General features: G+C 54.2%; 1 protein-coding gene across 1 annotated transcript in view; it reads right to left on the bottom strand.

The window, feature by feature from the left end:
• Window positions 1-23,141, bottom strand: part of SDK1 (sidekick cell adhesion molecule 1) — a 531,480-nt gene that overhangs the window by 124,524 nt on the left and 383,815 nt on the right. Inside the window, exons 20-22 of the mRNA XM_042922245.1 lie at window positions 19,232-19,330; window positions 12,943-13,134; window positions 10,098-10,219 (exon numbers count right to left, since the gene is read on the bottom strand). Coding sequence (XP_042778179.1) covers window positions 10,098-10,219; window positions 12,943-13,134; window positions 19,232-19,330 — 413 coding nt within the window. The remainder of the gene's footprint in view (window positions 1-10,097; window positions 10,220-12,942; window positions 13,135-19,231; window positions 19,331-23,141) is intronic.

Here is a 23,141-nt window from a genome sequence, read left to right as displayed (position 1 = left end):
TCTTTATACAGATGAATGTTTACAGTTTAGGAACACTGAAACACAAGCAGTTCAGATAATGCACTTTAGGGGGAAAAAATTCTCTTTTGGTTTTCAAGTTTCAACCGTCTGTACCACTACCAGAATTGTTAGGCTCGCTGAGTTAATTTTAAGACACCTTAGAATATTTGTCAGGAACTTCCCTTTCTAGCAGAATGGCAGACTAGATAACCTTTAAGGTTAGCCTCCCACCCCCACAGCCAGAGCAGGGCTGGATACGGCACAAAAGCTGTCTTCTTAGATGCCCGGCCAAGCGCTCGGGGAGCAAGGGACATATCTTGAGGCCCATGTAAATGTGACACGTAGCTGTGGCCAAACCCATCGCAAAATCTAAGCAAGTGCTGTCTGTGGGAGAAGATGCTCATAATAATTACAGCCTTTAGGGATACAGAAAAACATGGTGGACCTGAAATAGTGGACATGATAACAAGTACAACTGGCTCAGAGTGAAGGAATGTTAGAACCGTGCACCACCTGGAGGAAGACGGAGATAATGGCTAACTTTAGGTTTTGATAACTTACCTTCGCATGTTACAATTTTAAAGGCAGCTGGTGGGGGGGAGGGGGGTCAGGACCTACATCCAGGCAGCTGGCAGCCGACCCGGTTGGGAGGAAGGCCCACATTTAGGGGGATTTGGCAAATCGGTAAATACCTGAAGTCAGTGGGAGCCAAAGAAGGGCTAGTGTCCATGTGGAAAGGGGCGGACTGAATGCACAGGGGGTTCTAAACTGTATTTGGAGGTGCTGGTGTGAACACACAGACACAGAAACAGACGGAGGTGTGGGTGTGTGTGCACCTGAGCATGTGCATTTCCTAGCTCTGGGCACTGGGGAGGCCTGGACACAGTGACACCCAGTGGCAGTGAGCCCACGTGGTGCCCAGATCTTGGTTTCTAAATACCACTCTCCACTGAAAGGCCCCAAGGTTCCTTGGAGAAAGGGCTGAAAACAAAGAGGAAATAGTACGATGAACCTAGAACACCTAGTTTTGCCAAAAAGCAAGGGTGTACTTTGAGCGGCGGGGGCTTATGGGGAGAACATGAAAACCAGGTGGGAGGGCCTCCCCCCCCCCAGTGGGGGAGAGTCGGGGCACCGACCAACATTAGCAACGACAGCAGATTACAATCCGTTAAGTAAAGTAGGAATCCATGAATCCATTCTGATATAAACAACTGAATGACTAAATAAATGAGGAGAGAAAAACTGTCTCCTACAGTAAAAAGTCCAATCAATAAATGGAGAAGAAATGACTGAATTAGAAAAGTCACTATTTGGTGCCTTCATTGTACTAATTAATTCAGGCAAGAAATTTCAGTGGATGACAAAACCGGTAGATATGAGCAGGAAGGGGAATGAGATTTTCACAGAATCTCTAAATACCTCCACACAGAACACTTACTGGAGGAAAGAGGAGGAAAGCGGCTCTACTGTGGAGGAAGCCGGCAGACCCCATTTTAATCGCGTGAGCTAAATTAACTCCACCAGTCATGGGGCCTATCAATGTCTTATTAAACCCGACAGGACGCAGTGGGAAGAACCCAGCACCACTTCTGCGACTATCTGACCAAAAATGGATAACCCGACTCTAGTCCTAAAGAAATTTACAAACTCGAATTGAGGGGTATTGTAGGAAATGAATGGCCTGTAACCTTTGACACTGCTAAGGTCATGAACATCAAGGACTGGCTGAGGAGCTAACCCAGGTTGAGGGAGACTGGAGACTGTGTGACAGCCGGGGGCAGAGTGTCATCCTGGGCTGGATCCTTTCCCACCGAGGACATGTTGGGACAACGGACCGAACTTGGATGGGGTCTCCGGGTGAAGGGAGCTCTCTCTGCTACTCTTACAATTTTTTAGTAGTGCTGAAATACTTTCGAGGCCAATGGCAAACACGAACTTCAGGGCAATCTCGAACTCCAGCTAAAGCTTCTAACCGACAGCTACAAACCGAGCCAGCGAGGAGCACAGCAGCCCGGGGCGCACACCCGGGCAGTCCGCCTTCGCCACGTGGGACGCTCTCAGACCGACCTGGGGGAGCACGACCCCTGCGGAAAGCCACGGAGCCTGCCCAGACCATGCTGCCCTGGGAGGAGACGTGCAGAGGACGGATCACCGCGTCCCCTTTGGAGCCCAGCGCCCAGGGTCCCTGCGGCGGGAACAGCGGGGACTGTAGTTTTCAATCCACCGCTCCACCCGGGGAGTCATCACCCACACAGCCACCCCCTCCCCGCCCCACACTCCACTCGCTAAGGCTCAGCCGCGACTGGGAAACCAAGAGGGCCTTGGGAAGACGCCCCTGAGGCTCTGGTCTACGCCCAAGTCCAGAGTCAGCAGCCCTGCCTCTCACATCCCTGAAGGGCAATCCGGTCTTTGTGAAAACTGTGGAGAAAATAAACTATCGATCTTAAAAGCCAAACCAACCACCAGAAAAGGCCAGGTTCACTTAAGAACAAGAATACAAAAAATCCTGGCTCCGGACTAAACCAAACGGAAGAGCCACCGTGATCAAGTCGTGTTTATCCCAACGCTGGGATGGTTGAACATTAGACTATCAGCACACATTGTTACCAACAGACGACAGAGGAAAAACCTCAAATGACTCAACAGACGCAAAATAATATTTTGATAAAAATAAACTTCTTAATGATATTTTTAAATCCTAAAGTACCAGGAAACAACTCCTAGCAAACCAGGTTTAGAACAGAACGGTCTCAATGCAATACAGCTAGCTATAAAAAGGGATGACTGACCAACCATAAATGTTTTCACGTCGTAATTGATAACACCTTAACAGAATTTCTTGAAAGGTAGTAATAATACAAAAGTTGTTCTATCACTGCTCCAATTCAATACACTACGGGAGGAGCTCCCCTCCCCCCCATCAAGACAATAGATTAAGTACATTAAAAGAAACAAAAAAAAAAGAGAAAGGAAGGAGATAAAGATTTCTAAAGAAGAAACAAAGCTGTCGCTTTGAACAGATGATAGGACTTCTCTGTAGAAAACTGGAATAGAATTAATAAAGTAAGAAGAGAATTCTCAAAAGTTTCTGGCCATAAGGCAGACTGGCGGCTTAGAGCCAGTCATTAAAAGAAGAAAAATATTCAAAAATCAATTGTGATTCTACAGGCCAGCAGAATGTCAAAAAATGTAATTAAAATTACACACACATTAATTAATCCTCAGGGCGATCTTGTGAATAGTACTACTGTCCTCATTTCACAGATGAGATTAAGGCTCACAAAGAACTTAAGAAATACGTCCAGGATCACAGAGCAGGGAGAGAGGGTGAGGAAAGGGGGGGCGTCAGTCTGCCTGATGCAAAGCCCATACTCTTTCCACCGCTGTTTTCAGGTGCACTCATTGCCCTTGATTTTCCTGCCTTTTTCAGAGCAGAGCGAAGGTAGGAATAGAGAGCCCAGGGCTTTTGCCAAGGAGAACACAGCCGAGAAAAGTAGATTTAAACAAATGGAAAGACGTATCATGCTCCTGGACGGAGGACTCACCATCGACAAGAGTAGCCAGAAAGATCCGAAACAAGTCAAGCGGTGCGTGTGCAGTGACGGGGTCAGGAAGACCTCATCAGATACGAAAACGCATTTTAAAGCCTCTATAATTAAAGAATGTGGGATTACTGCATGAGTAGCCAGACTAAGAGAATAAAAAGTTCAGAAATGAACCCAAGCGCATATGGGAATTTAATATTATAAATCAGGAGGAGGAAAAAAAAAAATCACGGGCACTTTTTATTAAATGGCTTTGAGATAATCACATAGTTATTTGCAAAATTATAAAAATGGATTCATACCTCAGTCCACACATAAGGACAAATTCCAAGCGCTTGGGGAGCTAAACGCGAAAGAGCAACTCGGACAGTGGCGGCAGAAAGTGAGGTGAGTTCCTTTATCACCAGAGGGTGGGGAAGACCTTTCTCTGACTGACAACGCAAAAGCATGCAAACAATGATTGATAAATTAGACGCGGTTTTTTCTTTTCTTTTTTTTTTTTTTGGCATGACGAAAATTTATATACACAGCTGATGGGAGTACAAAATGTCCCAACAAAATGTGGCGATTTGCTAATGTCCAGAAAATTTACACAGTCACTGTCTGATGTATAAGTCTGCTCCCAGGAATCCACCCCCAAAATTCAAGATGATTGTGCAAAAGGCTGAAGACCACCTGAGTGCAGAATAACACCCCCACCCCGGGGAATCCCACACCGTCATTCCTGGGACCTGCGCGTATGTTACCTGACCGGGCGAAAGGGACTCTGCGGATGTGATTAAGGTTAAGAACCTTGAAATAGGGAGATTATCCTGGATTATCTGAATGGGTCTATTCACCCGAGTACTTACAAGTGGCAGAGGGGGACAGGAGGGTGGTCACAGTCAGGAGATGGGAGGAGGAAGAGGAGGAGTCGAGGAAAGAGAGAGCCTGGACCGGTCACGGTTGGCTGGGAAGGTGCAGGAAGGGGGGCCTCGGGCCCAGGAACACGGTGGCTGCTGGAAGCCGGGGGTGGTGACAGTCAGCTGGGTTCTAGGACCACGAGGAGGTGAATTCTGACAACCCCTGAACCGGAAGGACACGGATCCTCCTCTGGAGCCTCTGGACAGGGACGGAGCCTTGCCGACACGCTGATTTTAGCACAGGAAACCCACACTGGACCTCTGGCCCACGGAACCGTGACAGAGCGCGTGGGTTTTGGTCATCGCTTAGGGCAGAAAAGGGAGCGCCCCGCCGGTGGAGTCAGCCAGCGCTGGCACACCGGCACCGGGGACAGCTGCGTCTGCGCCAAGGCCTGACGGTGCACGCGGCCTCCCGGACCTGCTGTCAGGGGGACAGAGCGGCGTGCAGCCTGCTGCGTTCGGAGTAAGAGGGTGGGGCACAAACGCGTGTAGCTGCTTATGTTGCGGAAAACAGAAAAGGATAAACCGAAAACCTAATATGGGGTTTTGGGGGGACAGAAAGAGGAATGTAAATTTCTCTGACTATACCTTTTTTACGGTTTTGACTCTGAGCTCTTGCAAATGAGTTACACGTTCAAAAATAAAATCGAACTTACAATGTGTTAGCAGATTTTTTAGAAAATGATTTTTAAAGAAAATTTAAAGAAAATATTGAAGCAAAAAGAACAAAGCCAAACCAGACCTTGAAATGAGTGAACCTAGTTTTGTATTAAGTTGATGACTCGACCAAACAGAGAAAATAACTTAGAATTCAGGATTTTGACTGTAATCTGTTGTAGCATAATCCAGTCCAAGGACAAATACTTCAACTGCATTCAGGACTCTTATTGGGAGTCGTACCATTGAAATTCTATTTTTGAAACTCTTTATACAACAGTAGGATAAAGCAAGTAAGTAATGATGCTAATTTTTCTAAAAACAATTTTATAGGAAAGCTATTTCAAGTGTAAATTCAAAGTTAAAGTAATCTTACATTTGAGGTGGAAATACCAGTATGAACTCATAATGCTTCCTTTCTCTGTACCCTGAAAAGACCCGGAATGCCCAGCTGGAGGCAATGAGCACCCCTCTCCCACCCTTGGTGCCCAGACTCTCGTCTATAAGCGCCATCTGACCCTAAAGGAAACCAGGTAGGGATGACTCCACCTGAGCTCGAGCTGTGCGGCAGGAAGGCACAGGACGATCCTGGGACATCCTGCTGTACAATACCATCAAGGACTGGGATCTCCAGGTGAGGAAGCTCAGAACAGGAAGGGCTGCCCACTGGCCAAGATGCGTCAAGTTTAGGTTCAAGAAGAATAAGGGCTGAAGGCGACTGAAAGCGCACGGAATACAGTTTTAAAAATTATGCTTTCATATTGATAATTCAGGAAAAGTGACAGCAGGGGGAAGGAAGGGAGGAAGGGAAGGAAGGAGGAAAGGGGAGGGAGGAGGAAGGAGGGTGGAGGGAAGGAGGGAGGAGGAGTGGGAAAGAGGGGAGGGGGAGTAGAGAGGGAGGAGAAAGGAGGGGGGAGGGAGGGGGGAGGGAGGGGGGAGGGAGGGGGGAGGAAGGGGGGAGGAAGGGGGGAGGGAGGGGGGAGGAAGGGAGGAGGAAAGAGGGAAGACGGGAGGAGTGAGGGGGAGGGGGAAGAGGAAAGGAGGGACGAGGGAGAAAGATGTGTTTCACACTGGGAGTAAGCGGGGGACCGGTCCCTTACTGAGACTGGGTTCAGGAAGAGGACCAGGAACTTATCCTGCATTCAGGGTGATAGACCTGCCTGAGGGACGGACAAGGGACGTGCTTCTTTTCAGATGAGAGAAAACCGCTAAAGATCTTAAGGGAATACTGATTTCAGGGCAGACCCTCGACGGCTGAGACTGCTAACTAGGAGGCTGACAGGGACGCACAAGCACAGGGACAGGCTGCCCGTCAGTCTGGTGTCCCCGAGGGCGGGACGGGGGCCACTGTGTGTCCCGGCTGCCATGTGAGGTGACCGGCTGCACAAGGGGGAATCCACAGCAGTCTGTCCTCGTCCACGGTTTCGCCTGGTCCAGAGGCGGGTGACCCTCCCCCTGACTGACACATGTCACAGACACCGTCATTCCTGCTTCCATCCGGTCCTGGGGCATCTTACACCTCCCGTGACCACCCAGAGTGGCGGGGGGGGGGGGGGGGGAGGGGGAGGTGAGTTGGTGCGGTCAAGTGTTTTGGGAGACAGTCCACGTTCACATGACTTTTCCTTCAATGTATTGTTATAATTGTTCTATTTTACTGTTAGTTACTGTTGTTCGTGTCTGACTGCACCTAATTTATAAATTAGACTTCATCGTAAGTATGTACATCTAGGGAAAAACACAACATATACAGGGGTCGGCACTGCCCCGGTTCCAGGGGTCCATTGGGGGTGTTGGAATGCATCCCCGAGGATACGCTGGCCAGGGTTTTGGGGTGAACTTCCAGTGTGCAGGAGACATGGGGCCAAGGAACAAGTGACAGCACAGGGAGGTGAAGCGTGTCCCTCCAGCGTGGGACACCCAGGCGACAGCTGCCTGGGACTCGTCCACGAGGCACTGGCATGGTACCACAGGAGGGCTCTAGATGAAGGGTCCAAACCTACAGAGACAGAAGGCAGACTCACCCTTGCTGGGGATGTGCAGGGGGGAGGGGGAAGAGTGCCGGGGGTCATAAAGGGCACACGGAAACTTCTAGGGGTCATGGGTTTGCTCAGCAACTTGACCATGGTGAGGGTTTCGTATTCAGAAGAATACGTACAACTAAGTCAAAACTTACCAAACGGTACGGTCTAGAAATATCCAGTTTATTGTATGCCAATTAAACCCTGATAAAACTATTAAGAAATTTCTTTAAACAATGTAAGAGTCATGACAACCAAATGCATACTGTCAAGTCTGTGTGGATCTTGTTTTTCATCAAAACCATAGTAAAAAGATATTCTTGGGAAATCTGAACGTGGACTGATTAGATGATAATGAGGAATTTTTAATTAACCTTATCAGGTGTGATAACTGAATTATAATACTGAAAGTATCTATATCTTACTTTTATTTTTTTAAAGGCTTTATTTTTTTAAGTTTATTCATTTGTTTTGAGAGAGAGAGAGAGAGAGAGCGCGAATAAGCTTGCAAGAGCTCCTGGCAGAGAGAGAGGGAGAGAGAGAATCCCAAGCAGGCTCCATGCTGTCAGCAAAGAGCCCAATGTGGGGCTCGATCTCGTGACCGTGAGATCATGACCTGAGCCAAAAATCAAGAATCGGATGCTTAACTGACTGAGCCACCCAGGCGCCCCGCAAGTATCCACATTTTAATGTAAAGTTTTTATCAAAGGAAATACAGACATGCACACAAGTGTACGAAGCACGGGCGCACACACAACATGAACACACGTATGGAGCCCAACTCCAGACCGAGCAACACCAGCAGCATTATGGGGGCTCCAGCCCTGCTGTCCCCCAGTGGAACTGTAAGACTCCAAGGGGAGCCGGGATTCCAATCCCAAAAAGTACTTCTTCTTGTTCTGGAACTTTACATACGTGGAATCAAACAGTACATACTCGAAACACAAGTCTGGCTTCCTTTGCTCAACATCATGTTCATGAAATTCATCCACATAATAGTTACACGCACCTACACTTTAGAGACGTGCTAGAAATCTGGCGGGGAAATGGTGTGTGGTCTGAGCTTGCTTTAAAACGCTGTGGCTGAATCAAATCAGCACGTTGTACACTTTAAACTCAGACAGTGACGTATGCTAATTACATCCCAATGAAACTGGGTGGGGGGGTGGTGATAATGGATAGATGTGTGTGTGTGTGTGTATAATTATGCATATGTGTATCTATGTGTATATAAAGAAGTCAAACTGCCTAACCAGATTAGCTGCTAACATTACCATTCCATCTACAAACATGACCACATAATTCTGCATAAATGACTTCACATAATACAACTCCTACTACCTTTGATCTGCTCGTTTGCATTAAATAATATGTACGGGAACACCTTTCTATGTCAGTAAGTCAACAAACATAATCTTTACCATTATTTTCCATAGCTGCATTTTATGACATAAAAGCATTAAAAAAAAAACCCCAGCTCAGCAACAATAAAGAGGGGGACTAGATGAATCTAGGTAATAGAACAGATGAGTCTAGGTCATGGGTATATGGGAGTTCACTGTGTTACCGTCTTTCCTCTCCAGTATGTTTAAAATTTTTTATGTTAAAATTAAAGATGTGGTCGTGGGACAGCAGTACTGAGCAAATGTCCTGTGGCAGAGAAACTGCTCTGTGTCCACATCGTTTCCTCCTCTCAGGCACACTGAGAGCCGTCCCAGACCCCCTCACGTTAAACTGGAGCCATGTGACTGAATTCTGGTAGACAGAATATGGACAGAGCGCTGTGATCCCCGCTGGCCCCAGAGGCATGAAGCGAAGCCTCCGTCCGGTGAGCCACCACATCCCTGTGGCCCCGCCGAGCCTCACGCGCAGGCCTAAAGCTGCATCTCCGGGGTGCAGCCCTCCCGTGAGCAGTGATACAGAGGGCACCACGTGCTCCCGCAGGCCTTGCCCAGCTATTTCTGAGGGACCTTGAGACCTAGAATTGGTTTTCCTGAGCTAGAGTGATTTTCTCCCATAATTTCTTCTGCGTGTTTTAAAGTTCGCTTTCATCATCTTGATTCCCATTCACTGGGGACCTGTTATTTTCAACTTGACGTGGGGGGGGGGGGGGGGGACTTTTTTTCCTAAGGAAATAATTGTTGCGGTCTCATTTATCGATGAGTCCCAACGAGCAGGTTTGGGCTTCCAGAATCCTGCAGAAGTTTTCGGAAATAGTTGCTTAGTCAAAGCTTTGAGGATCTGAACAGCATCTGTTCCCTGATCGACGGCCAATTTGCAGCAGTGACTTATCTCGCAAGAGGGCAGAAGCACAGCTATGAGTGTCGCTGGGACTTTCGTGCAGACAAGAACGGTCCGGAAACGTTACTGTTCCCGTCATTTGTCTCTTTAGCTTTTTACCTCCTGTTCTTGCTGGGACATGGAACCGTGGCCTGTGTGGCACTACCCCCGTCTCCGGGACCCCGTGTGACCTGCCCTCAGGCCTCCCTGCTGGGTCCTCCACTGCGATGTGCACGTTCCTTTCCCAGCAGCCCGAGCGTCTTTCTCCCAAGACAGAAACCCCTCCTTTTCGTTTTACTGCCTGGGACAAGCATGCTGTCCTCACGGCACATATTCACGCACACGTACATCTGGTGGCTAATTGTTACATGGAATTAAAAAGAAATAAATCAAGGATGCTATCCAATCGGGTACCTATTTGGAGCCAAAACTTGAACGTGAGCGCCGGCAATCACTCCTTCCGTGGCCCACGCAGACCGCAGGCTCACGTCCCCATCTCCCGTGTCCGTCCACATCCTGCCCCCAGTAGCCCGTCGTCTCCAGTCTCTTGTCCTGCAAACACGACCACCTCCCCAACCGCTGTCCCGAGGGTCACCGCGCTACTGACCGGTCATTCTTCAGAGTCTCCCACCGCCACACGCAGGCCCCCGTGTGGCTCTCTGGAAAGCCCTCTGTCCGCTTCCGCGAGCACATACCTGTCCCTCTACGATCCACCTGGAGATGGACGTCTTCCCGTCGTAGCCGGGGCGGAACTGAAGTGTGGCTGAGCGGGGGCTGATGTTGGAAATGACCAGGTTGGACGGGGCACCAGGGAGCTCTAGACAAAAAGGACAGAAAACATGGAGAGGCGAGGTTCTGAGAGCTTAGGAAACGCATCAAATGTGTCAGCAAGGACACGGTCTCAAGACGCCCAGATTTGCTTTCAGTACCCCTAAGCGAGAGGCACTGCTTCCCCGGGACGTGACCCCAGCACGATCCTTACTTTCCTAGGGCCGTCCGTCAGGCCCCACGGCCTCTGCAGTAGGGCGAGGACACACGCGGCCCCAGACAACAAACTCGGAAGGTGGGACTTCCTCGTCTCTGTGCACAGCCGGTAATTAACAGCTGCAGGCTGAGGGAAGTAAGCGTGAGCGGATGTCATTCTTCCTGGCCCCAGAAAGAGCACAGAGACCAAACACCCACCGTCTCTCTGGTGAGGACCGTGAAGCCGGGGCAAGCAGAGCGGGGCGGGCGGAAGACAGCAGGTGCCGTGTATCACTGCCAGGTGCGCGGGGTCCTGAGCCTTAGGCTCCCGGGTCCGGTTTCCAAGACAACCACATTCGGCTGAAAATGCAGGGCTCTCCCCACTCTGCCTGAGTTCAGTGGCTCCGGCAACGAAATGGGGAGGGGGAGACACACTCCCACCCTGGGAGGTTACGTGGGTCTTTGGCCTACTCACCGAGTGGAGACCCTCTGGCAGGCTGCTCCCCCAGAGAGCCGGTCCCGCTCAGAAGCGGGATACCGTGAGTCTGAAATATGGGCTCTTATCTTGGCAGCACAAACGGGGAGGATACGGGGAGGATACGGGGATGGGGTGAAGCCGACAAGGACGCCGTGCAGGCAGCAGAGGCGGTGGGCAGCCCGCGCCGTGTCCGAAGAACATGTCACCCGGGGCGAGGGGGCAGGGGGCTGAAAACCGGGACGAGCATGGGGACAGTAAGGCCACGTGAGCGGTCAGGACGGCACTGGCACAGGCAGGGTCCTCAGGACCTCAAGGGTCCTTTCCGCGTCTAGTTTCACGACTCTGAAGCAGGAACTGCTCAAATCGAAGGACAAGTGACTCTCGTCTTCGTGTTTCTCAGCTCGCTGGACTCTCTACGTGGTGCTCCAGACATTTAACGGCTGTGAGCCTGAAGTGCAGGAAGCGGAACACAGTCCTGCAGCGTGATGTGATGGTGGGTGTGAGTTTGCTTCCAGACAGGTCTCCAGGCCCTGGACCCGTGTCCAGCTGCAGGTGAGCTCGCCAAGGTTAACTTGGCACAGCGGGGCCCTCTCCCCGCGAGTTCTCTCTCCGCGGTGCCTCCGGAGGTGTGCAAGGTGCCCGAGCCGACCCAGGGGGACCTGGTTACACGTGGCGATGCTCCCCAAGTCGCCGTCCGTCGCTGAGTGTGAGACAATTCTAACACATCCAGCGTCCCGCCATCATCGCTGGTTATTAGGGCGTTAACAGTATCTCAAACGTGTGCAGTGGGAACGGGCTGTTGATGGCGAAGAAACGCATCTTTCTGGAAGCCAAAGGCTGCTCTCTTTCAAAAAGCAAACTCATTTTGTAAACGCCTTTAAGAGACACCGGACTGCCTGGAAGCGTGGTCCCCAACCACTGAGCACCTGCTGCAGAGGCAAATCCTCCAGTCCCGCCCCGCGTCCGCGGGTCCCCAAAGTCCCTGGGATGCGCTGTGGGCGGCTGTGCCGACCCGCCACCTCGGAGAGAGGGTGCGGCGATCGTGTATCTGGGGACAGAGACTGGCTTGGGGACACCCGCCCAGCTGGCAGAGAGTGTCCTATGAGGTCACGCTGCTCAGAGGAGAGGAGACACAGTGCCCTCCTCCTTCATTGCACCCAACGGGGGGTGGCGGCTGCCAAGCTCTCTCGTGAACGTGGCCCCTGTGAGGAGAATGCACTCTCTCCTGGGCGGATTTCTTTTTTTACTCTACCCATTTTATTTGCTTTGCGTCCCTTCCAGATTGCGCGTGTCCCCCTTCCAAGAAAGCGGCTGGGTGTGAACACGGAGTGGGAGGCAGAGGGAGGCGGAGGGCACGATGGGGGGACGTGCAGACTTCAGAGGGGGCTTCAGGGCCTAACCCTCGAAGACCAGCCAACACGAGGCACACTGGCATCTTGTGAGTGGCCAGAGACTGACAGCTGGAATTAGAGTCGAACCGAGAGCCCACAGCACTTTCCCGCGTTCACTTGGGTTTGTGAATTCCCAGGAAAAACATGTATTTTAAACAGAAACTTTAAGATTAGAGAGAAAAGAGCTGAGTGCCATTCTCCAAGGCTGGAGCGAGCGTGCTGCATGTTCGGGAAGATAATTGAGTCCCCGGCGCCTGGGGACGCGTCTGCCTCTCCCTCTGTCTGCAAGATCTTTCCTCCGCTGCCACCTCCTCCAACTCCTTCTTCTTATCTCCACCCGTCTCCATTGTGTAGTTCAGTTCGGGGAATGAAGTTTCATGCTTCCTGTTCTCGGTTCCCACACCCACATCTCTCACCGTCTTCCCTGCAGGCCCTGACTACAGTCTCCCTGGAGGGCCGCACCCCGCGGCCAGCTCCCTCCCCGGGGCGGGATTTCCCCCCCCCCCCCCCCCCCCCCCCCACAGCAGGTGCTGGCGGACGGGGCTGACTCAGGCCACAGGGCCCGCTTCCCACCCCGCCGCCAGCAGGAAGCGGACACCCCTCTCTTGAAGGTCCCCGGCAGCCGGACACGGAGCTGCCTTCAGCCCCAGGAGTCGGCGTTCTCTGAGGGCAACGTCCTCAGACGAGCCGCAGCTGGGCTCTACTGACCTGGCGGCACTCCGGAAGAAATGGTGGACGAGGTCGCCAGGCCGGCCCCCGCCGCGGTGACGGCAGCCACGTCGATGGTGTAGGTGGTGAGCGAGGACAGTCCTTGGATTTTGTATTCGCGAGTCGTGCTGTTGAGGGTGTGGGTGAGCCGGGAGCCGTTCCTGCCGTATACCTCCCAGGAGACCTGGTAGCCTAGGAGCAAGAACAGAGTTAGCCGGGCCTCCCGGGAGCCGAGGGCGCGCCAGATGCTCTGTGTCTGAACACCCGCCACAGCACGGGGGGCCGGGAGGACGCGCGGCCTGCCCAAACCCAACTCGGAGTCGGGCCCCTTCTTCTGTGGCCCAGCGCTCCGCACCCCCCCCCCCCGGGCCCACAGTGCCGTCCCCCCTCCCCCCCCCCCAGACCTGGAGGGCTGGCTGCCTGGGTTTGGCGACCTCAGCCCCCGAGCTGGGTGGGTGGCGGAGAGAAGAGTGATGGCCGCCAGCCTGCTGCGCCTGATTTCAACTCTTGTCAAAACGTGGATGCGTTTCATCAATATTTCCATTTTCGTAGGCTGGTATTTTCATTATACCCTGCTCTAAATCAGGAGCTAGCTCCTGGGTTGCAACTAATTTGTGGAAACACTGCCACTTTCTCCCTCATGAAATGATTGATCGACGCTCTCTCCCGCACAAAGTGCTTTGCCTAAAAAGTTCCTCTGGGCCCGGGCGCCACTTCTACTGCTCCCCACCTTCTGAGCCTCCTGTTTCCCTGGCGAAATTTCTCCTTCCCCTGGACGCCGTTCCATCTGGGGCGGGGGCGGGCGGGGGGCTCGCGATTACAGTTTAGTCAGCCTCGGATTCCACCGTGATTTCTGGCTCAGGGAAACAAAGCCTCAGCAAGATCCTGAATCGGCCCCCCGTGGAGGGGAGTTTATGTGATTAGGGACCCTTAAGAGCGGCTCCTGAAGAGGGAGACAGTGATGGAGAGCGCTCCCGGGCCCCCCGGGGAGGGGAACCACCGAAAATGCTTGCTCTTCTGTCTTTCCAGTCAATAAACTCGGGACACCAAAGCACTGAGAGGAGTCTTAAAGCTCATTCTGATGAAGGCAATAAATATAGTTAGAAACTTGTGCTTGCAGGTAAATAAGAATTTAGAGAGCATCTTGGGACTGTAATATTTCGAAAAAAAAAAATTAATGTCAGAAGCTGCTGTCTGCAGTCCCACAGCCGGGGGCTCCGGGGCGCGGACACCAGGCCCCCCGGCTGGGCGGTGCCGATGGGGCATCCCGGGCAGGAGGGCAGCAGAGGGGTCCCGGCCACTGGCCGCTGGGTGCCTCTGCGTACATCACCTCCGCCCGGGCCCCTGTGCCCCGCTACGCCCATGTGGGCTGTGGGCTGCCTGCCCGCCTCCCGCTCGTCTCCCCTGCACAGGGCCCCGCCGGTGACGCCCTGCCCGGCTGCCCTGCTCCCCCTACACCCCAGACTCTCCCTCCTCACCTCCCGCCCCACATCCTGCCTCCCTCCTCCTCAGCGCGCCAGGCCAACCCGTTCTTTTCATTTTGTCAGTTCGGAATTTGGATCTAACTGTACGATTAAAAATCAAATTACTGGCTTCCAACACACAGTTCCTGGTGTGCGGGGGCGTCCTGAGCACATCAGTTCAGCTAATCCTCACAGTGGACCTTCCGGGTCAGAGCCGTCGCTACCCCCTTTACGGCGGGGAAAACTAAGGGGCAGAGAGGTCCGTGGGCTTGCTGGGAGCGGCCAGGGGTTTCTAGGGCTGGCCCGGGGCTGCGTGCTTCCCCACGGAGCCCCCCGTGCACGGCCCTGTCGCCGAAGCCCTGACCCTGGCTCCACCTGGCACGACTCTGAGCAGTCTGATGGCCGCGTCTTCCCTGAACGTACAGCAGGAGGCGTCGCGAAATGCTACGGGCTTGGCCGTCAGTTTGATCTGTTTCAAAGGTGTCCTTCGTCAAACTTCACGGAAATACGGCATGTTGCTCGTCATGGCAACCTGGAGCCCAAACCGCGATTCGAGTCCTCAGTGGGGGGGGCCTTGCTGGAGTCCGTCAGCATCACACCTGGTCGCCGGGTGGGCCGCGACCCTTGCGGATGCAAACGAAACCGAACGACACGCATCTGCTCAGGAAGGGCCGGAAAGCTCGGCTGTGCCTGGCGGCTCCGGCCCGGGGGCGTTTCACCTGCTCCAGCCGGGAGAGGAGGCAGGAGGGGCCGTCCCCTTCAGCGGGCCTCCTGCCTGCTCCGGATGCCGCCTAACGGAGACGAACGGCCGCAGGAGCTTCAGAAATAATTTTCTGTTGATCTGAAGTAAATTCTCTACAAGAGAGCAGTACATCCAATCACAAGCTGTCTGTCTGCATCCTGGCCCTCATAAATCAGAGTTTACGCAGGGAGAGTGGAAGATGCTGGAATTTACAATAGGCGCAATGGGCAATTTGCTCGGCGGGCAGGCCGCCCCTGCTCGGGGCTGCCTTCTCTTTCTGGCCGCGAATTGACTGGGAGGCGGATAAAGAACGGCTTCCTCCGGGCGTCTCGGCCACCGAGCGCCCCACGCAGAGGACCACACCGTGCCGCTGTCGTCGGTCCCAGTAGCAGCTGCACTGACAGGGAGCCTCCAGAAGGATGGTGGGTGGCTCTGGAGGCCGGGTCTGCCCACAAACCAGGCTTTCCTTTTGCTGAACTTGGTGAAATCCTCCCCCCGGACCCCGGGGCAGACTCTGTGGTGCTGCTGGCACGCCCCCCGGGAGCCCAGTCGAGGGAGGGTGCTGACCTGTCAGGGCAGGGCCGCCTGGGCCGGGGAGGGCCTCGCTGAGGGCAGGGGTCACCGGGGAGGTGACTGGGGGGCCCGTGCAGTGAGGCCGAGGAAACCACGGCCGTCGGGCCTCGGCTCCGGTAGGCCCTCTTCCCCCGCAGGCCTCCCCAGAGCTGCAGGGACCCGGGCACGCTGTAGAGTTTGCGTGGGAAAGGGGACAGCGCAGCTGGACAGAGCGAGACGGGGACCACGTGGCTGACAGGGGAAGCGGGGCGTCCGCCCGTGGCTCTGAGGTCACGGCGGTGCCGGAAAGCACCAGGACTCCAGCAGCCAGGAGCTCCGATGGCCAAGCTCCGTGCTGAACAACACGAGGCTGCTGCGTGTAACCACAGGTATCTGTTTAAATAAAATACGAAAATGAGTTCATTAAGCCCTATTAGCTGGCGAGAACAGATGATCGTAAATCGCGAGTACTGGCAACCACGGCTCAGCCGGGGACGCCGGCTCTGCTCGGTGACTTCGTGCGCCCGCCGGAAGATTTACACCAGGAGCGAGGTGTGGGGTGCGTTCACAGAGGACGGGGCAGGGGCCAACTGTGTCTCTGTCGGAAGGGAAGTCTCCGGGTCCATACGTGTCCACCACGGAGCCCTGGCCAGACTTCTGAGACACGGCGGTCACGGGGCCCAAGCACGCACAAGTGGACGCCTCGCCTCTGAAGTCGGCGCTGAGCACAGCCTCGTTCCGGCCACAGGACTGGAGCCGACCTTGAGGCATCTGAGTCGGACGCCCTTTGCTTCCGAGGGCAGTCGTCCTCTGTGCGCTTCTCCCTGGCCCTGCTTGCTTTGCTTTTTCCTCCCTCTGTGTGGCAGAAAACAAAGTTCACCTATACCGGCTGCTGCTGTCTACGAGGTCCTGCGCTGCCCACCCACACTCTGTTCAGTTTCTTCGCTCCAGGCAGCAGGAGGCCTTTGTCGTTTCGCAGTCACACCTGCGACCTGATGGATGCTGAGGGGACTGCCGGATACACAACGGATCTGGGTCCTGCTGTCCAATTTCAATAGTGACTCTTCCCTTTTCCTGGAGTGACAACGTTGCTGACAGGAGGCATTTCAAAACGTTAGCTCCGAGGGCAGAACCAGACCCACAGATGTACCCTGGTCGAAAGTCAGGGTTAGAGGCCGCATCGGGGCCCGTGTGCCCTCTGGGACGTGGTCTCAGCACACCAGTCTATAGGGGCCTCTGGCCGAGCTCAGGAGACAAGGTAGTGTTTTGTGGACAAGCAGGAGAGGTTGGCACCAGGAAGTTTCCCGACTAACGGAAGGGAACAGAGGAGTTTAGGGTAGGAAGGCAGTCCCCAGGCTATGCCTTAGGGCACCCGGGACACTGCCTGGAGCCCCAGAAACAGCGTGAGGACACAGTGATGCTGGGTGCCTCCCACCTGTGTCCACAGGGGACCACGGTTCTCAATTTCAGGACCATGGCATGCCACACGCCTTTGCCCACATCCTGTCTTTGCAGAGCTGGGTTTCTGGTGTTGTCGGTGATACAGAGGCAGGTAGGCTTCCATTAATTTCAAATTCAGCTGTTGAGTTGTTTGCATATAATTAAGTTTTTTGCACCAAGTGACCTCATCCAGAGAACTGCCAGGTGTGTGGAGAAACTTGGTGGGAGCCCATGACCCCAGGAAGACGGGAACCCCTGGGTCGGGGTTAGGAACATGGTGTGAACCCCACCGCCGTCACACTGAGGAGGGAGAGGCTACAACACAGACACTTGTCCCCCCGTGCCGGCCACGTGACCCTGGGACGTCGACACCAGGGTCTCAGACAAGGGTTGTAAGAGGTGCTCTGTGTGCTTGTTCCAAACTAAACAGGATCCTGCAATGCTGAGGTGCCTGCCTGTGGTAAGTGCCCGGGGTCGCCACTGCTGCTGTCTAGGACGTGGCCCCGAGGCCGGGCAGCGGGGACGGACGTCACTCCTGGTCTCTCCAGTGCACGGCTAGCATGAGCGGGCTTCTGGAGTGTCGGGCACAGGAGGGCCTCCGTGGGCTTCTGCAGGCAGTCAGGCTACAGAAGTATCCGCTGAGGGGCAACGCGGTCCAGGTTCGTCAGAATTACCCGCCGAGGGACAGGTTTGTCACAGATGCACAGGAAGGATGGACACCACTCGCTCAGGAGCTGGGTCCCCCTGAGGCCTCAGGATCCAGGCTTAGAGGGCCGAGGCAGGAGCCCCAGACATGACAGGAGATGCTGTAGGCAGGGTCCCAGGGCGCGTGGCCGCGCTGTGGAGACACGAGTGGCTTGCTTGACATTTCACAAAGCGCTCACTAAACGGAAGGGGCCGGTGGCGGCCACGGCTTTGGATGGATGCTGCGCGCAGCCGCCCGGGGCCTCCTCCCTACGGCCCCACGAGGGCTGTACCACTGTCCAGACAAAGAAACGGAGGGTCTGAGAGGTGAACTGAAGCCCTCAGAGCCCCTGAAACAGTGGGACACGGTCCTTCCCACCTTTACCTGAGGCCGAAGCGTGCATGGCTGTTAAAACCAAACCCAGAATTGCTTTTTCAAGCCAAGATTTAAATTAAGCCTGAACCGGGGCACCTGGGTGGCTCAGTCGGTTGAGCGGCCGACTTCGGCTCAGGTCCCGGTCTCGCGGTTCGTGAGTTCAAGCCCCGCGTCGGGCTCTGTGCTGACAGCTCAGAGCCTGGAGCCTGTTTCGGATTCTGTGTCTCCCTCTCTCTGACCCTCCCCCGTTCATGCTCTGTCTCTCTCTGTCTCAAAAATAAATAAACGTTAAAAAAAAAAAAAATTTAAATTAAGCCTGAACCTAAAAGGTGAAGCCTCTTCTATACGAAAAAAATCATCAAAGCCCTACAAAAGACAAACCGCTCCCCAGAGACGCCTGAAGTCAGAGAGGAGCCTGTCTGAGGGCGGGGCAGGCTGGCCGCCCCGGTCACCCGGGGTCCCCCGAAGGCCCTGTACGGGGGGCCAGGGGCAAGGAGCCCGAGCCAGGACACCCAGGCCTCCCCGTGGGGCTCCCGGGGCCCCGGCCGCTGCCGGATCACAGCGTTTTAGCAAAGGGTCCGCACACAGTGGACGTCTGGTGCATGCCTGCTGAAGGAGGGCCCTCTGGGCCTCAGCGTCCTCTGAGAATCCATCACGATATCGGCACATACTTTGCCGCATCGCCTCGAGAATCGAGGGGGACGGTGTGTGTGAAGGGATGTGCCACAAAATGCCGATTCCCCCTGATCAAAGGCTCTAGAGGTTCGTTAAGAGAATGCAAGGAGGCCTGGCCTCCGACTCGAAAGCTGTGGCCCACAGAGAAATACCCCAAAGGACGTGGGGCCCCAGGGGCATGATCTCGGGCGTGGTGACCGAGCCCTCCGCCCTCTGCCGATGGCCAGGCGGACACGTCCGCTACCCAAAGAGGCCGCCAGTGCACGTCTACCCGGAGGGCTGTGCGGGGTATGGCCAGGCCATCTCCTTGCTGGGACACAGTCTGCATTTCCTTTTTCAGAAGACAGGGACACTAACCTGTAATAACGCCATTTTTTTCCAGAGGCTCCTGCCAGCTGACCTTGAGGGATGTGTCCAGAATCTCCGTGAAACTCAGATGTCCCACAGCTCCTGGTTCTAAAAATAAGTTAAAAACAAAGCCGCCTGTTAGCACAAGAGTCCCTTCTCTTTGGGTCAGATTTGTGTGGAAAGTTCTAATCCGGTAAGGGCAGCCCGCAGGCCAGAGCCGAAGGAAACGCCAGTACAAATCCTGCGGGGGTGAGGGATTTCGAGGTGGAAGGTGTCTGGGCTCTGGGCACGTAAATTATTTTGCTCAGCTTCGTCCCAGCCACGCCGAGAACCCAAGCGACGGGCCGCGGGAGAATGCCACACTTCACTCTCCTTCTCCTCGATCTGATCTAATGAGAACCACCAGGCTGGCTGGGTCCCGACAAGCAGCCCCTGGCACCCGGGCATCCGGCCTGTGAGGGGCCCTGCCCCGTGCAGCCGTTCTCCTGACACCAGAGGGTCGAGGGGTGGAACAGCGGCTTAACGAGCAGCCGGCCGGACTCGAGGCCCGTCCCCGCCGCAGTTCCTCACACTCTCTAGTCTTCGTTTGCTTTTCTGCACAATGGGGACAATAAAAATAACTCCCCGGGCCAGGCAAATGTGAGAATAAAGCTGAATAAAACAAGGAGAGCAGCCAGCAGGGCCCTGGCACAGAAATGCTGCCTGACACCGGCTGCTATTCTCAGCTCTGCGTTGCCCTAGTATATCCCGACAATCACTTGTGAGGGGCACCCAGACGAGAGGTCCCGGAGCCCAGCGTGAGGGGAACAATCCACGGTCATGGACCCTCAGGGCCAGGGACCCCTCGCCCGCTCTGCAGGGGCTGTGGCACGCCAGGCCCGGAGAAACAGGAGGGGAGCCGGGAGGAGCCGAGGAACCCAGTCCCCCGGCACAGGCCCCCGCCCCCGGGGGAAAAAGCCGGTTCCTACTGAGCTCTCTGCCCCACATGGCTCCTCCAGTCAGACCCCGAACGTGCCACACCGAGATCTTTCTAGTAACAACACAGTGCAGTATGTCAAGCTTAAAATAGGAGAGCGTGAAGTCATGGGTGACTCGTGTTGGCCGTCCGGCCAGAGAGCAGAGGAGGCTTCCTTCGGAGAAGCCTCACCCCCGTGCCGGCTACGGCCAGCCTCGGTTGCAGACGGCGGATTCAGAACGTGGTGCTCGGCTGGTACCTGGACAAAGCTTCCTAACACAGCTTGTAATTTGAAAAAAAAAAAAAAAAAAAAAAAAAAAATGGCAACAGCCTCGGCAGATACACTTATCTGGGTGGAACTTTCAAAAGACTTTTTACGGATAAGCTCAAACACTGACAAATGCCACTCTCTGAGCAGGGAAGACGGTAAAATAGAACAGTTGTCGAAACGCGCTCACCTTCCTCCAGTTTTGAGTTTCCAGAAAGACATTCTGATGGATTTTTGAACTGACTTCTTTTTTTTTCAATCGATAGAGCAGCAAAGAAAGCTTTTTGCTCCTTTTATACTCTCAGTGTTTCTGCTTCTTGGATTCCTGCCCAAATATGCTGTCCTCCAGCTCTGCTGGAAGCAGCTGGCAATGTCTGGGCTTAAAATTTATATTCTGTTTCCTCTTTACTGTGTTGCCCACCCTCCCCTCCCCAGCCCCCGAGTTCCCATCGCGTGGGAGCTTTGTGGAAGGGGGCCTGCTGGCTGCTGAGCTAAGGCAGGTGCCGTCAGCCAGAGAGCAAGGGAGGCCGTCCCTACGGCCCCCATGGGGGCAAGCTAGCACCCGACCGCCACCTTTCCGTGAGACAGTCCACATTCTGAACAGGAAAAACAGGCTCCTTGCCTGCCTCCCCCCCAAAAATTGAGACTCCATTAAAAAACTCTCAAAAGATGATATCACTTCCAGTTTTCTCAATTCCCAAGAAAGAAATGTCCAATTTCTCTTTTTACCTACTAATGGTGGGTCTAAGTGCATTTTGTGTTCTATTTCCTGGCCACAGAGCTTAATGGGATGTTTCCCCACCATTTCTGTCCACTAACCAGCAACAATTGGGCTTTCTTTCTTTCTTTTTTTTTTAGTGAAGAATCGAGCCAGGAATTTTCTCTCTTGTTTGAAAGGAGTCATCTTCTGCCACTTTGTGGGTTTTTTTTTTTAATGTTTTTAAATTTATTTTTGAGAGAGACAGAGCATGAGGGGGAGGGGCAGAGAGAGAGGGAGACACAGAACCCGAAGCAGCTCCAGGCTCCGAGCTGTCAGCACAGAGCCCAACGCGGGGCGTGAACTTGTGAACCATGAGATCGTGACCTGAGCCAAAGTCGGATGCCCAACCGACTGAGCCCCCCAGGTACCCCCGCCACTTAGTGTTTTTAATGAATATTCTCTGGGAAGAGAGGTCTGCTACCCAGCTGGACCTGGCTGCGGCTTGAGCAGACAGCGCCTTGCCTCTGCCAAAGAATGCAAACACACACATAATGGAGAGCTACAAGGGGGGTTCTCGTCAAGTGTGTCCCCCACCAGCTCCCTCCCCACCCTGTCTACACACACGAGGGGGCTGTGCTTTCCTACACATGAGTGCAGAAAGTACCCTTCATCCAGACAAGGCTGCCTCCTTCTCTGAGACCCCACACGGGTCCCCTGCGTGCCCCTCTGTACCCTCAGTCCCCACACCTGCAGGTCCGGCGTGACTGGGCTAGAGCCCAGTGGCTTCCCCCTTGTTTTAACCCCCGCCCCACAATCTGCCCACCTGATCCTTAGAGTGACTTCATGTGCTTAGGTGGCTTTAACTGCCTGGGATCTTACGGCACAGACACCCTGGGGTAGAACTGATTTCAAATGTTTCCATCTGTGCTTAGACCACATATTCAAATGTTTCCATCTGTGCTTAGACCACATATTCCCTAACTCTTTCTCGGAAAGTAAGGTCACAATTGCGAACTGCCAGGCCTCCCCAGTTCACTTCAGATGCCCCTCTGCTGCCCATCGGCCACATGGGCCCAGATGCCCCACAGCCACTGCACACCCGGTATGTCCCAGTCCAGCCCCGCGTCCTCACCCCAGACCACTTTTCCACATCGTCACTGCTGGCTTCTTCATCGACAGTCACATAAACCTCAGCATGTTAGGCCATCCTGGGTGATTCTTTCCACCCCTCTATTAACGAGTCCCCCTGTATTAATGAGCACCCAAACTCCCCGTGACACGTCTTCAGGGTCCATTGCCCCTTGTCTCCACAGCCTGGAGGTGGGCTCTTGTAATTTCGTGCCTTCTTCCCAGCATCCTTCACCCGTACCTCCAGTCCAACCATCACAAACCCCCCAGACAGAGCTTCTAGAACTACAGATCTGTTCAAATAGCACCCCTAATGGAGAACCTCCTGTGGTTCCCCAATACCCAGAATGTCTTTGTCCAAGTGCCTGAACTTAGCGGTTGAGACTCTTCTGGGTCAGCTCCCAGCTAGTTTTCCCAGCTCATTCCCTCCCCCACCCCCACCCCGTGCTGCACTGCAGCCACACCCAACAAGTCATACCCTGTCACGCTCGCACACTCTCCTTACCACTGTCGGTTCTATTTTTCCTCCCTGGAGTGGCCTCAGCCATTCTCTGAGTGAGAAGCTCAGCTGTCAAACTGTCACCTCCTTCACAAGACTTACCCCACACCCCACCGATTTTCTGTCCCTCTTCGCTGGGCGGCTGCAGCCCCTTCTCCAGGCCTCCCTCCTCAGTGGCGCTGGCCTCAGCCACGTCCCTCATGTCCTATTAGGCCATAAGCTCCAAAGGCAGAGGCTGTGCTGACTTATCTTTGTAACCCTTGCGACACCCAGCTGGCTACCTCGCACATGGCGGGCATTCCAGAGACACGTGAATGTTAAGTGTGCAGACTTGTTTCTGTGTGGGACAGATGGATGAATGAACCAGTC

The sequence above is a fragment of the Panthera leo genome, chromosome E3, assembly GCF_018350215.1.
Source record: "Panthera leo isolate Ple1 chromosome E3, P.leo_Ple1_pat1.1, whole genome shotgun sequence".
Taxonomy (NCBI): Eukaryota; Metazoa; Chordata; class Mammalia; order Carnivora; family Felidae; genus Panthera; species Panthera leo.
Note: the sequence above shows the minus strand (reverse complement) of the source record. Positions and strands in the feature narration are given on the sequence as shown.